The sequence below is a fragment of the Chelmon rostratus genome, chromosome 3 (assembly GCF_017976325.1).
Source record: "Chelmon rostratus isolate fCheRos1 chromosome 3, fCheRos1.pri, whole genome shotgun sequence".
Classification (NCBI taxonomy): Eukaryota; Metazoa; Chordata; class Actinopteri; order Chaetodontiformes; family Chaetodontidae; genus Chelmon; species Chelmon rostratus.
In genome coordinates, this window is record NC_055660.1 from 8,296,696 (window position 1) to 8,312,798 (window position 16,103).

The window sequence follows — 16,103 nt, forward strand, 5'->3', positions numbered from 1 at the left end:
GTGGTACAATTTGTGAAATCACATGTCGCGAGGTCAGGAAAAGTATGCAAAGAAGCAGGTGAAGCAACAAAGACTTTGTGGGTTGAAATGTTGCATTGTAATATTAAGTGTGAGGACTACCTCTCCTTTTTCTTTATCAGGACATAGACAGGTCCAGGTGGGTCAATAAACTGAGGCCCAGTGGCAACATTAGCATCGGAGAGATGTTAGACTGTGTTCTACAATTATTTTCCTGTCGTACAAGTGAAATCAAGCAAGCAAGAAACTTAAAGGAAAGAAGCAATTTCATTTTCCCTCTACAAATCCTGAGTTATTTTCTAAGAAACAGCCATAAATGACAAGCTAGTTTATAGTGTTTTCAGTCTCAGATTAGAATTAATTTTGTACATAATAAAACACTTTAAATTCACATTGCTGAAGTAAAGTATGCCTGATTTCAAGAGAAATCTCAAATGAAATTAAACAGCAAACAAGTAAAAATATCTCATCCATTTTAGTTGAAAAACACTGACATTTAGATTTTGAGGATGGACATTTGGTGCCGCCAGGCTTCTATTCAAGCCGCCACAGACGGAGAGTTATCAGAGGTCAGGATTTCTCTGAATCTCTAGAAATGGGATTATGTAACTGACTCACATTAGCACCCGTCAGCTGTGCCTCATGGTGGATGCACTGTGCACTCTGCTTCCCCTGAAAGAAACAAACATAAATAATTTGTAAAGGTTGTTCCTGTGAAAGACGCCCTGACCAGTGAGAACACAGAAGCTTTTACCGTGACAACCCTCAAAAACGCAAGATGTGATTACTTTCTATGCAGTGAGGCTGATGCAGGAACAGGGACAGGATTAGTTGGAGGTCCGCGGTCTCACATTCTGCTCTGGGATGAACTTTCCACAGATTAACATCTGTTCATCTTTGTTTAATGAGACTTCCTTGTTGGTATTAAATATGTTACAACCTCACAGAGCCAAAAGCCTTAATGGAGCCAGCAAGAATTATGATTCCATCTAGAGCTGAAAATATTTTGTTGGTGGTTGTGATTACATTACTGTGAAAAAATAAAGAATTGTTCCGTAGGGAGATAAACCTTTTTGTTTGACTAAATTAGAGGAGACAATCAATACCAGGGTTAAGCAGTACAGGCTATCTTATAGCCTAGCACAAAGACTGGAAACAGGGGGATACAGCTAGCATTGTTCTAGCTAGCTGTAGCTTCTAGCTATGGTATGTAGCACATTTACCTTGGTCTTCATCCACGTTTTGAACCTGCGTCCTGAAAAGAAGTTAATTTAAATGAATTTATCACCTTGCGTGTCAAGCAGGTCAAAGCATTGTTGAGATTTGAGAGGTGTTTGGGTGTGTCTTTGGAGATGCATAATTTTAGCTTTAGATGAGAAGACTGATACCACACATATCTGTAAGGTACTTATGAAAAACGGCTAGCAGCAGTTAGCTTAGCTACGCATAAAGAGTGGGAGTGGGGAAATATCCTAGTTCTGTACAAAGGTAACAACATCCACCTGCTAGCATCTCTAAAGCTCTCATTTCTTCAATTGACAACAAAAACAGAAGTATAAAAACAACAATATGCTGTTTTTATAGGGGTTATGTGCTAGGCTATTTCTTGACCAGGAGCAGTTGCCAGGCAACCAGTGGAGACTCCAGGAAGTTGCCCTTACTCCCAGCTCAGGACAGAGTTAGGCTCGGTGTTAGCCTGTTTCAACAAGAGTTGCAGCGGTATACTGCTTTATACTGTGGTATGACTTTTATCATACCATGTACATTTGCTTATCTGGTGTTGGATTCTACCTTATTAGTGTTATTTAAAAAAGTTTCAAGTTTATATCACGTTTCATGACTGTCAGGTGATAATATTTTGCGACTTTATGAAATAAATGTGTTTTCATTCTTTAAAGGGTTATTGTGACTGATACTACAACTTCTACTACTACTAGTACTATTACTACTAACAATTTTGTAACACCATATACTGTGATATTTTCGGAGACAGTTGTCAGTTTTGGGAGTAACACATTACAAAGTAAAACATTACTATAATTCCATTATTTTTGGTGGTAACTGGAAATGTAAATTACTTTATAAAATTAAATAGCACAACTACAATTACTGAAATTTAAATGGGCTTGTTTCTCGTAACCTTTGTCTTACCTGAAAATAACAACTGCAGAGTATAGCAGACAAGCACAGCCTATTCCCCGGATTTCATGTTTTATGATCTAATGTCACCTGACTTTACGGTATAGAGTGAAGAAATTGTGGTTCATCAAATATAATTATTAGTAAACTACTGTAGCAAAGCTTGGTTAGCATGTACATCCGGGATCCTGGGGACTTCTACCAAATCTGACTGTCTAACCAAGACAATACAAGTGTAACTTACAGGTATAGGCTAACTGTCATTGCTGCCCTCTGGTGGTTGGGAGTATGAATAACTCCTATCACTATCAATGGGGACAGCGCTAGATGACACAAAAGTAACACAAAATGTACTTTTTCCACTAACTAATTACTTTTATTTGTAATGAAATGACTTTTGAGAGAAGTAACGAGTAGCTGACTAATTTTCAACAACTTGCACAACACTGGTTATCGTACTGCGAAAATCTCATATGCATTGCGACCCTAGTTTCCAGTCTTTATGGATAAAGATGTTATGGATAAAGACTGGAAACTAGGGTCGCAATGCATATGAGATTTTCGCAGTACGATAACCAGTGTTGTGCAAGTTGTTGAAAGCTAAGCTAACCAGCTGCTAGCTGCAGCTAGATTGCCTATTTACCATGGTCTCCACATCAAACTCTTGGCAAGAATAATCATATTTCTCAAAAACACTGATGTACAGTACACCACATATTATGGATCAGTGCAACAACTGCAGTTATAGACAATCCTTATTTCCAATTTCACTGAAAATGTATGCAGTTAAGATACGTACTATATTTGTATTAGGCACCAGTGATAACATGTTTGTGTCTGTGTTTATTCCGATTATGCAGGAGTGAGGAAACACAGAGATATACAGTATACTGTATAATTGTATCCAGAGGGGAAGTGTGTGCAGCCTTATGGTACTCACTGTGTAATGGGCTTGTAACCTACATAGGACATCAGCTAAAGGCGTCTCCATATGTATGTATGAACAGTCACCATACCAAAGATGATTAATAAAACAAAGGTTAAATAAATGTTTTAAAATGTGTCTCCCATTTACAGTGGTTGCATGTAGGTTACTGAGTGAGGAAAGTTATTATTGGCCTCACTGGAGTTCAAAGTATGTAGGGTCCTTTCTCTGAGGAATGACAAAGTGATTACATCTATTAAAATTGACTGATTGTCCTTGTTTCATTCTTTCTCCATTTCATTCTCATGTCACCCAAAAGGAGCTCACTGCATTAACAAATCTCTCAAGGTAGTTGTGTTCGCCTGGGGAAGCTTTTAATGGGCCACACCTGCCCACCTTGAATGTACCAAAGTTAAAGGGGCCCTCAAGGCTGCAGTCCAGACGGAAAGAGAGAGAGACACACACTGAGACGGAGCTGTTAATCGATTTGTTAACTCATCTAGCAAAGGTACTATAACTACTGCTCTGAAGCCTCAGCATGCAGATATTTTCACTTCATACATTTATCCCATTTTAACATTGCCAGAACAGACTATGACAGCAAAAAAAAAAACTCCCCATGTTTAGAGTGTAACAGCCTATTCAGAGAAAAACAAGAGCATCAGTTATTATAGCAAACGGCCAAACGCCCTCTAGTGGCTGCAGGAATGATATTGCCTGTTAGGAGCAAAGGGTGAGGCAGTGTGATGCTGATGCAGAGCCACAAAAAAAAAAAAAAAAAAAACACCTCACGGAAGTGGTGTAGGATAAAGTTTCATTTTTATAACCTGGATGTCTTCCTGTTGTTAGAGGTGACAGATCAGAAAATATATTTTTCAGGACATGAACCAATGATGTATATAGTTGATTAAAATGGAGGACTTGTTGGCTTATGTACAGAACAGAACATGTTGATAAGGATGGGGAAAATTGTGGTCATGATCAAAACAATAAGTAACAAATGTTGATTTTCTGTAAGGAAACTAAAACAAATAGCAGTCTCCCATGTTAAAGTCCAATGCTTTGTTTACCCACCCCCCCATTTACAACAGTGTCACATTGCCTCCACCTTTGCTCCTGTTGACAGCAGTCTGTTCACCTGGTCAGTCGATACCTTATCAAGTAAATCTAATCAGAGGTTATTTTGAGGCGTCTTTATACATGAATGATGCTCTCCCAGTCACAGAGCAAGTCCCAGTGAGCGAATTATGTTGCATTTAAGTGTACATTATGTTTATGTTAGCAGCAGTTCTCAACCCTATAAAATGAAGCAATGGGTTGTTTATGACCCCTAGTCAAAGGGTCAATGAGCTGCCAAAGACTTTGATCTTAACTGATCTCTGATTGTGTCATTTGAAACAGTACAACAATCAAATACTAACAAGAAAAGAAGGAGAAATTGGAGATTATAGGAAAAATACTAAAGATTTTGTGTAGCAGGTTATTCTGTTTTTGTTCCTGTCTTCCTGATGATGTTACAAATCCTCCAGATTTATGCTGCAACCTTGTAGAACAGTGTCCTCCAATGTTTTTGACTTGTGACCTGTAAAAAAAGAAATCAACATTTATTTGTTACCCCTCATCTTAGATTGAAGTTGTCTGAGCTGTGAGAACCACATATCTCTAGTTTGCTGTTTTCATCTTTGTGACCATGAATTTTCCAGCAAATCCAACTGGGTTTTTAAATAATTTATTAGGCTTAAGAGTTCAGAATCACCACATTTGAAGATTCTTGGTTATCATTGGATTGGAAAGGCATGAAAAACTGTAATCGGAAAAGGAAGTAACTGAAGCTGTTAAATTAAGTGTATCATAAAGTGGAAATACTCAAGTGAAGAAGAAAAAATATAAACAATGTTTTCCACATCCTTGTAAATATCTTATTGAATGAACAATGTGCATTTTTATGTTATAGATACTGACTGAGGGATTTGCGTTGACCTCCCATGTATTGTCTTCATCTTCTGATCCAGTTTGTAAAGTATTTCTGTCCAAAAGACCTTATAATCCCCTGTGGTCTCTTTGGGGACATGGGATCAAGTTGTTGCATTCTTTCCAGCAATAATCCTGGACCTCCAGAGGGGAGAGGTCCCTGGTCTCATCTGATCACCGATATATGGAGAACACATTCAGTCAGATTTAGCCCTGGCTTACAATCATGTCCATACACACACAACTCTTATATAAATGATCCAATTCTTTACATCCTGTATGTTTCTGAAGGCTCAGGGCAAATCTGAAAGTGTCGACACTGTGTATGTGTGTGTTTTATTTATGAGTGTGTGTGTTCCAAGTCAATGAATCTACGTGTTTCTGGCAGAAAAAGGAATTAGGTCAGACAAGATTAGCAAACCGGACAACATTTAGAAAGGAAAAAGGAGAGGCGGGAGGGAGAGAGTGAACTGTAAAGTATGAATAAGAGGACAGAAGAAATATGAGAATTTAAGTGAGAGATATGGAGATTTTTAGGGTCAGAGGAAATGCAGGTGCATAAAAAGTGAAACTAGTGAAACCTAAAATAAGACGGAAAAGCTACGCAACAATTAACCCCTTCATCCATTGTGATGGATGCTGATATACAGTATATTGCTCTCAGCCACTGAAAATGCACTGTTTTAATTTGACTTTGGCCTAGACACTAAGTAACCTGTGTTATATTTAACCAATTAATAGTTGTTTTGACCCAAGTTACCATGTTTATTCTGTAATATTTCACTCATAAAGTGCACAGCTGGTACATCTGTAGTGGGGAAAACCCACCATAATCTATATGATATTTTATACTGACTCATTCAAAATGTCCATTGTAGTGGACATGCAAAAATATTACAAAGATATGTGTTTACATACAAATTAATTTGATTTAGCCTCAGTTCTACATGAGTGAAGGTTAAGAAAAAAAATCTGAAGTGTTAAAACAAATAGCTGTGAAGGATTTAAAGTATGAAACTTAGAGATGGATGGAAAACACATGGGAAAAGACTTTGTTAATAAGACGTAAATACTTCCAGCGGACGGCCACATGTGGTGGGTGCAGCTGGGAGTGCACAGCTGGCTGCCGCTTCTCATTCCTGCTGCTGCATGAAGCAGTTGAATTATTAGTGCAAGGCGTCAGGACGCCCGCCACCCCACTCTCACAGGGTCCTTCTAACCTCTGAAAATAGATCAGAGAGACGCAGAGAGAAAGAGGAGTCATGGTTGGTATCTTGCTGGTCTGAAAATAACCCTGATAGGTTCAAGAAGGTGGTGAAATCTAGTGGCAGAAATCAGACACTGCTTTCACTAAGTCAGAGCACATTTACTCAAGTATGCTTAAGTACAATTCTAAGGTGTATTGTCAGGGACCAAGCAGTAAGGAAATGAGGAAAACAGGCAGTTGATGAAAAAGAAAGGGTTTTTATTTCCCCAAACAAAGATGCGAACAATATAAACCAAGAATTCAAAAATCACAGCCTATAAAAGATGTCAACAAAAGTTAACTCTACTTAAAATGGCAACAAACAGGATGTTAACTTAACAAACTGAAAGATAAGGGAATATATATATACCGGTTTGGCCAAACCAATAAACACAAAAAGGGGTAACAAAATGGACATCAACTAAAACTAATGTAAAGGAAAACCTAACTAAACCTAAATCCCCCCCTTTGACATGGCTGGAGATGGTCTGGTCTGGTGAGCTTGCCACAGGATTTAATGGGTCCAGCCCCTTGGCCATACCTTTTGCCTCTCCCAGATGACACCTCCCACATGCAGCATGGTAACTCAAAAGAAAGAAAATATGATTAATATAACAGCAAAAAACAAACAAAATAAAAAAAAACGTACAATGTGAAAATGTGTGCACTCAATTTAAACAGTGTAAAGCTAAATGAAAATAAAGACATTATGAATCAAATAAACTGTGTAGTGTGGACATGAATTGTTTGGGGTGTGGTTGACTGCAAATTAAATGAACCAGGTTGAATGCAAATTAAAACGTGTCCTGAAAGTAAGTTGAGTGTGTGCACAGTCTTACCAAAACCTGTCCTGTGTGGCTTTGGCCATCACATATATGTACTGTACTTACAGAGAATGATATAGCACTTGTTACTCTTCTAAATTAATTTGATCATTTAAATTAGTGATTATTCTGCATATTCAGATTAACAATACAAAATATAGTCATCAAATAAATTATGATGTATGATTATAGGACACGATTAGAGAAGACTAATTTTCTTTTTCTTTCTTGAGATAATTTTAAATATGATTTTAATGTGACCCGTGACCCGACACAGTGGCCAGACATCGCTTTTCTGGACATCTACGAATATTTGAATCACAAAGTTAAGTGTTGTCTGTAAGTAACCAACCTGTTGAACAGGAGTTTTGTGAAATCCTGCATTTAAACTGAAACTTTTTGTGAAGTATTGAAATACTGCAGCAGCAATCTGTGAAGTCACCCTGCGTCACTGGAGTCACTGACTGTCTGGGATCTTTTTTATTGTCTATTTCTTCTACTTGTTCTGTCTCTGCCTCTCCTTTTTGTTCTGCTGTTGCAACAAGTGAATTTCCCTGGCGGGGGGCCCATAAAGTCTGATCATGTAAGACTTACCAAAATAAAAGTCTTACATTGTCAGAATCACGATGAAAGTGAATAGAAGGAATAAACATTTCTAATTCTTTGGTTATGTAGTAGAGCCTTGTACATGTCCTGCACAGATTTCTTGTTTCGAAGCATTCAGCTGAAAAGCTAAAAGACATTCTGTGAATCAGAAGGCTCAGTGATTGAAACTGACTGAACTGAAGAGACGAACACAGCACTTCAAAAAATTATGCCTCAACACATCACAACCTTGCAGCCTCGACTTGCACAGTGTCACACACTGACAGAACTAAGTGCTGCTTCTGATATCACTCAAATGCTTTTTGAACTGAACTAGTTTACTCTTCAGGACATGTTTTTTGCTTTTGGGTAGCCGAGGGCAGCAAATGTTACACAATCATGTACACCATTCCAAAACCAGCATCAACACTCCATACAGCCGAAAGGATGTCTCTTTCAAAGATACTGTATTCCCTGTAGTGTCCTGGGAGTTGAAGCAGGTGGAAGACTTTGGGAATCTGTTCTTCACCACTTCAACATCCCAGTGTCTCGGAAGCACATTCCAGACCACCCAGAACTGCACAGGTTTCCCAGGCAGCTTTGGTAAGGCTACCGCAGGAGAGGAGAACGTGCATTTTTGTGTTATTGCCTAAAATGATTTTGTGACATCTTTCATTCATGCAAAAACAAAAGGGTCACCACAATCATTCGTCTTCATGTATGCTTTGGGTTGTTACTCTAACTGTGAACCCACAGTTCAAGAGAAGATTCGAGGGAACACACTCCTGGGACGCCAACAGTCATTTCTCTGTGCCCATTACAGAGCTCCAGTTAAATAACCTGTGAATGACCACTACAGTGGGTACACATTTACTTACCATTCATAAATGTGTGAAGAAATGCTATGATCCTTCATGTATCTTCCAAAGAGACCTCACTGTCTTAAATAAATCCTCACATATCTGGCATTTTTGCATTAAAAAAAATACTACAATGATTATTTGACAAGTAAAATAGGTACTGATCCATTTTCAGTCAAACAACTAATCATTGCAGCTCTACACTCATGTTCATTGTAATGGCTGCCTGAAAGTAGAAAATAAGACCAATGTCTTATGGAGGGGTGCTTTTGACTTTGTGCATCTCCACATGGTGGCTCAGTGTCTCCTTGAGACCCTGTGTCATTACTGTTTGACTTGTCTGGAAATTCTTCCAAGGACTTGCAAAATATTTTCATCACTTCTGTCCAGTTTGTCCAGCTGACGAATCCTGCTGCAGAATGATGTATTTACAGAAATAAAGGAATGCAGAAATACAGAAAAAAATGTCTGTAAATGTGGCATTTATTTATGCATTTTTTGTCTTACCTGCCTACCTGCCTGCCTACCCATGCATCCATCCACTCTCACACTCACCACCATTCCATTAGTGGCCTGAGGTGGGCACTCAGCAACTTGCAGCCCACCTCCGGGATTTTGGTTCCTCACCCAGTGCTGATGCTGCCATGCAACTGCATGCTGCAACGGCAGAGTCAGTGTAGCAGGTAAAAAAACCCCCTGCTCTGTCCATGTATAAGTGTAAAGGGGTGAGCCCAACTCCACCTAGTAGGCAGCACTCCACCTCCTGCACTAGCTGTGGTTCCTTCCCCACCAGAGAATTGATGTTCCACATCCCAAGAGGTATTCTGATGGAATATTCCCCTTCTGGTGGTCAGAAGGCCAAGGTCCCCGAATTTGCCCATCAATAAAAGTAAGATCACTGCCTGTTTGGGGTCATTAAACAACTAAAATGTGAAAACCACAATTAGCAACAGGAAAAAGGAGCAAAATGAGCAAATCCACCTAATGTTCAAGTGATGCAACAGAAGTTCACTGTGAGCTAAACCACAATTAGAGTCAAAGCAATAGTTTGTGCACTCTCACAGACTCCAGGTGACAATGATATCATCGCAGACTGTCAGAGTGGCAGGTTCCCAACAACTTCCCAATGCAGCACTGGAACCTGGGAGCAATCTTCCACTACCAGGGAACCTCTTTCAGCTCTTTAAGGTAACTTAGCTGTGAACTCACCCCGATTGTTGGATACAACGCTGAACATGTGTGTTCGAATCAATCATCACACTTCTGCTCTCAGTCTGTCGACCTGGCAAATGACAAAAAGTTAACCAAAGCGACTGGTGGAGGCCTGGGAGGGAGAGAGATGTTAGAGATTAAGCCACTTTAATACAAGCAACAGGCAGAGAGAGGTGTCACAGCTGAAGCCATTTAGATGTCAGTTCAGGGTTATTTGCTACACTAAACAGTTCTTTGCAATTAAAATGCAATCCAACAGATGGCGCTATTGTTCTATGTATTCAACCAAAACATCAAACATTGGGCTTTTTGGATGCTTTTTCTTTTATGGCATTGTTATACATAGAGTAGAAAGAATGACAGGAAATGAGAGAGAGAGAGAGATGCAGGGACATGAAATGGAGAAGATGCAGTTCATGGTCTGCGTCTTAACCTCCACCTATTTGAGTGATGCCTTGTAGGAAGGGAGGTGATTTGAGGGTGTCTTTGTTGCTAAAAGCCACTAGCTTTTGCATCCTCTTTGTCCAATGAGATGTTCTGTCAAAGCCCTGAGCTGAAGATTGCACCCGTGTGACTATTGTTATCCAGGTCACCTACCTGAGAGAAACAAAGACAGGTGTGTCCACTGTGTAGTTTTGACCTTTGACCTCACTGGCTGTGTAGTCAGTTTTGTCCATGAAGATTAGATTGATGTAAGAGGTATAAATATAGATTGCTTATATGTCAAATATTAGCAAGTTTCATCCAAGTTGCTGAAGTTGCTCCCCTAAATACAACTCAAGGCCTTCCTGCTACAGCACAAATTAATTTCTCATGAAAATAGTACATTTTTAGAATTTTGGGCAAAAGTACACAAGTATAGTTTAAGAAATATATATAAAGAAACATTAAATGACACAGCCGGCATATTTTTCTCTATATTTGTTTCATTGTAAACAAGCCCAAGAAAAGACCAAAACCAACAGTTCTTCCCTAACATGTCCCTAACATGTCTCTCAGCCTCAAGCAAATTTGTTCCCACTGAAGATGTAAAATGTATGATGTATAGTTTCATTTATAAATAAGGGCAAAATAATTCACGAAATAAAAAGAGCTGTAGTTTTTAGGAAATGTTACTGAAATGTTAGGACCAAATAATGGATTTTTTTAGGGACTATTTGCAGCTGTGGATTAATATACATTTGGTAAGTCAGTCAGTGTATACAGCAGCAGGGCATGTGGGATTAACTCAAAATAACCTACATTGCCCACATTCATCATCATGAAGAACCATGTCACCTTTTTGGTGTGTTTTTAATAGTTTTTGGTAAAATTTTGAGGTCCGCAACACAGAGGAATGAGATATTTCAGGTTTTGGTGACAACACTTTGTTAGTGGGAATAAGTTAAGACCAGTAAGAGTAAGTAACATAAATATAATGCCAGCTCTATCCTTTATAGAGGAAGGTTAAATGTCTAACTAGAGACCGGGAGGAGATGAAAAGAGGTAATAGTGTGGATGAAAACATTTACACACAGTCCCTGCTGTATTCTCCATCTGATGCATCGTGTCTTTAAGTAATAATGGATGCTCACCGTCCTCATTATTATGCTTTGAAACTTTAATAATCGTTATCTTATGTTGAGGGGAAACGTTTCTGACTTGGACCTCTTAGCGTGACAAAAAAAAAAGCAAAGGTGAGGAGTGTGAGGTAAATATTGTGTTTAATAAACAAACATCAGTCAGGGAACTGACATTAGTCTGGGGATGGAGAAGAGGGGGAATATAAAGCACAATGCACATGTGTAGAGGTGGGGGGACATATTTATCTGTTACACAAGGTGCCCCTGTACAGTAGGAGCAGGAAGTTCTATATAACATACAGATCAGGATCCAAGTCTACGGTACAAAAACTTAGCAGCAACATGTTAACGTCGGAGACCAAGGGACTAACAAAGTAGTTTCATTTAGAAAAAGTCACAGTATTCTTTAAGCATAAATTTGTTAAAAAGGTAAAAACAGTTCTAAGCATCCTCTAGGGTCAATGCTACTCACAAGATTTGTGTGTGAAATACGTAGGTAGGGAAATTATCTATACATTTATACTCTAATATAAAGACCTTCTGGTAATGGCACAGTACAAACTCTCAGGAAACGCGACAAAAATATACAATGTCTTCACGTCACATTTGCAGTTTAAAATGTAACTAAGGTCTCTGGCAAGCACAATAGTTTCAGTGATCAAAAAAACACGTTCTCTTCAACCAAAATAAAGGACACCATTTTGTTAGTTCAGCTATCTTGACAGATTATGTCTTTTTAATACAAAAATAAGGACAAATATAAATTAATATATATTAAAAGAATCAGATTGATACATAGGGGATCTACTGAATAAGTACAGGTATTTATGATACAATAAATACTTGTCATTCATGACTGGGGGGTAGATAAACAGAGAGTAGTGTACTTAACCTGGCAGGTAATATGTATAACTTCTACAGGTGAGAGCATTTGGATGTGTGTGTGTGTTTGTGTTGTTCAGTAGCTGTAAAAAATAACACAAGTTTGAGCACAGCTGTGTGTAGGATCGTGCACACAGTCTCAAGAGGGTTCAGGAGGCCTGTTAAGGGAGACCTCAGACTACAGTGGTGGTTTCTGGTGTTGTAGGGGGTTATCGCTGCCCTCCGTCTCCCATGCCTCAATGCAGCACCTCCCAGTGGTGAGTCTGTGGTACTACCAGTTAAGGTTACTCCTAAAACACACAACTCACAGACAGGAAGCAGGAAGTCTAGAGGAGGCGGTCAGCCGTCAGTGAGCGGTCAGTCCTCCAGGGAAGAGACAGTGTGGCACACCATTGGAGTCATCATGACCAACAAAAAAGAAGTAGATGTAAGGAAAAAGTCAACTCTTGTGTTTTTTGTTTTTTTTTTTTGTCTTTTTCTCCACTTCATAATAAAAAATAAGTCTGTTTTTGTACTTTACAATACAATTCAACATCCCCACCGAGGAAGCATCAATCATCAGTCCAGCACTGACAAGAAAAGAAACTCTTTTTTAGTTGTTTCTCTTGTTTTTTTTGCCTTTTTTTAAGGGTTTTTAAAAAAACAGGGTTGGTGGGGTGGGGGGTTGTGGAGGGTGAAGGGTGTTTTCAGGATGACCTTGGATAACGGGGGACGGGGATCAAGTAAGGCGGGCAGGAACATAAAACATATCTGAGGGGAGGAAATCTGCAGAGGGTGTTGTCTCTTTTTTCTTTGTGTTTTTTTCTTTTTTATGAGGAACACTTTGTACAGCCACACTTGACCACTTTCTCCACTTCCTGGACGAAAGAGGAGCCGTCAGTGCACTGGAAGGTGTATTTCCTGCGTTTGCTGCGGAGGGGGGTGCAGCAGGTGCCCTGTCCCTCTGCTCCCCCCGGGCAGCTGCCCCGACACTCTAGACGGGAGACCTTCTCCTGGGTTTGGCACGCCGCGTAGCCTTGCTGTCTCTGGTAGACATCTCGGACCCGTTCCCCTCGGCAGGCCACCTCTGCGGGCATGAGGAGGGAGCAGAAAGGTTAAAAGGGAGCCACGCTTTTTACTGTTAAAAGCAACAACGTCACCACGACAACAGTGATCCTAATGGTGAACATAACAGTGAGGACAAGAAGAGGACAGTAACACCATGAGGGATGACACATGCAGAAATCCCTTGCTATAAAACAAAAATATTGTGAAGCATTGAGAAAGTTGCTAGTATCAAACAAAACTTCAAGAGATTTGGGAAACTAGCGCAGAAATCAGGCCACAACATGATGCACGATTAAACTTGTGAAAGTCAAATGTTCGGTCTTGAAACTAAACTATTTGTCTTTTAGGTCAGTAAAATGTTGGAGTTAATGAGACAGAAGTACTTGTGCTTCTTTACATGTTAACGATATTGGGATATAATCATGCAGTCCACTTTTCAGACTTGTTTCCTGTCAGCTCTAGTTAAACAATAACTTGTATATCTTCCGAAGAAAAACCAAGAGCAGTTAAAACCCTTTAAAGACTTAATGCTCAAACGCAAACTGAGCCTGACAGCACTCTCTGTCTTGCAGTGGTGGAGTTTAACCAAGTACATTTACTTAAGCATTGCATTAAGTACAGTTTTGATGTACTTGGACTTTACTGAGGTATGCTACTTTGTACTTCTACTCCACAACATTTTTGGATTTTAAAGCTTTCCTTCTTTGTTACAACTAAAAAAGGATGCTATAATATTACAGATTAAGCTATCCAGCTGTATATAAAGTCATTAAAACGATTTCCAGCTACAGTATTGAAGTGATGCACACATTAATGAATCGATAATTATAATCCAACAGTATAAGATATGTAATTCTGAAATTAGCCATTCTGTAAAATGAGGACTTTTATTTTGGGTACTTTAAGTATTTTTTATTTTAATACTTTTGTACTGTTTTGAATGCTGGTCTCTTGCATCACAGTATTTTACTGTTGTATTGCTACTTTTACTTAAGGATCTAAATAATTCTTCCACTGCTGCTATCTTGGATCAGAAAAATGTGTTTTTTAATTGTAAAATAAGATATTATGAATTGTTTCTTGAACTGTCATGTTGCTGTGCATAATGTGAAAGATGAAAAATAAAAAGCAAACTACTTCGGCTGCATGTTGCATGAGGTGAAGACAAGGTGAAGCAGGGGAAGTGGCTAGACGTATTATGGGCTGCACTGGAGAACCAAGAACCAAGAAAAAAAAAAAAGAGAACAAAGAGGCGGACAGTAAAATGTGACCAGGCAGTCTCACCTGAGTAATCCCCCGCGAGGGATTAAGAGGAAGATCAGGGGATGCTGAGTTGAAAAAGCAACGGGTTGGAAGCGTTAATGCAGACACACTAAACACTGTTAGACACACACACTGCTCAGAGACTATTGATGAGTGTTAACAATTAACAGACAGCAAAGCAGAAGCTCAGAAGAAGGTCTGTTGAAAGAGACATGCTTTAGATTCAAAGCTTGAACTGCATTAAATATTGTTTTGAGAAGAATGTGAGAGGTGAGTTTATTGTAGACTATGGTCACATTTAATACACACCCAACATACATGCATCTATGCTTTTCTCACCTCTGTCGCACGCCTCTCCTGTGTAACCACTGTTACACTCGCAGTATGCTTTGCCCAGGCCCGACACTCTACATTTTCCATGTTTACAGCGAGACAGACTGCAGGGGTTAGCCGCATCCTGGTCCTGCTCATCACAGAGCACGCCAGCAAAGCCGGGCTGGCAGCGACACGAGTAGGAGTAGGAGTTGATTGGAAGGCAGGTGCCATGGATACACCTGAGGGTGGGGGATGGAGAGACAGGCAAGATTAAAGATGTGGAGAGTGCCTTGCACTCACTGTGGTTTTAAACTCATACCAATCCTGTAGCCACCACACATAGGCGCAGTGGAACAAAAACACTCACTTGTTGCCATCACAGGGGTTGTTGACTTGCTGGTCACACAGTGTCCCCGTCCAGCCCGGGTGGCAGGTGCAGGTGAAGCCGCGATGCCCTGTTGGGTGGCAGTCGCCCTGGACGCAGGCGCCTCTCTGGCAGGGCTGGCAGCCTGGCTCCACCCCGTGGCCCAGCCACTGTCTGGTGGTGCTCTGCGTGGTCCCAGAGCCTGGAGCCCCCGGCCCCAGCCCGGCCCCCAGGTCCTGGAGCTTCCCGTTGATGTAGAGGTTACGGAGGCAGCCGTGGAAGCTGGTGCCGTTGCGGCCGCCTGCGCTATGCTGCAGAGAGGAGAGACCCCCGGAGGCTGAGGCACGTTCTGGCATACCTGGAGGAAGAAAAAAGGGATTAGAAGCATCATCACTGCAGAGGTACAGATCTAAGTGCATATCAGAAGAGCACAAATTAAAAATCAAAATCAAATCAAAATTTCTTTACAATGCAGCTTTTGACAATCAAAAGGATTTAAAACGTGTGCTGTCTCTGTGCTCTCAGTCAGAACATGTGCTGCAGTGTTTTGAACAATCTGCAGTTTATCTTTTTCTTGGGTAAAGAGAGCAGTAATCAAGTCAGCCAGCGATAAAAGGGTGGATTGGTTTCTCAGAACCTTTTCTGTGAGACAAATGGCTGTACTCAAAATGAATCAAGGTACTTTTTTTTTCAAATCAGGCTCAAAATGCACATCAGTGCTACTTGTGGTTTGGTGTTTTGTGCCAGAGATTTTAAGTTGGTCTATCTGGGCCTTTGCTCCAACAGAAAACAATCTTTTTTTTCCATCTGCAGGATATTGTGTGATGATCAAAGCACTGAACCAGTAAAGGAACCAGCAGGAAGACAAATTTGAGAAGAGCACTAAAAGA

General features: G+C 40.0%; 1 protein-coding gene across 3 annotated transcripts in view; it reads right to left on the reverse strand.

Annotated features, from left to right (window-relative positions):
- Positions 1 to 12,616: 12,616 nt before the first annotated feature.
- slit2 (slit homolog 2 (Drosophila)) overlaps positions 12,617 to 16,103 on the reverse strand; it is an 86,457-nt gene continuing 82,970 nt past the window's right edge. For 2 of the 3 annotated variants that reach the window (XM_041965199.1, XM_041965191.1), the window contains 3 exons: positions 15,217 to 15,571; positions 14,874 to 15,088; positions 12,617 to 13,290 (listed from right to left, as the gene is read on the reverse strand). In XM_041965199.1, the coding sequence (XP_041821133.1) occupies positions 13,034 to 13,290; positions 14,874 to 15,088; positions 15,217 to 15,571 (827 nt within the window). In that variant the 3' untranslated portion in view covers positions 12,617 to 13,033. Of the gene's footprint in view, positions 13,291 to 14,555; positions 14,600 to 14,873; positions 15,089 to 15,216; positions 15,572 to 16,103 lie in introns of all 3 variants that reach the window. The other variant, XM_041965208.1, reaches the window with a different exon arrangement.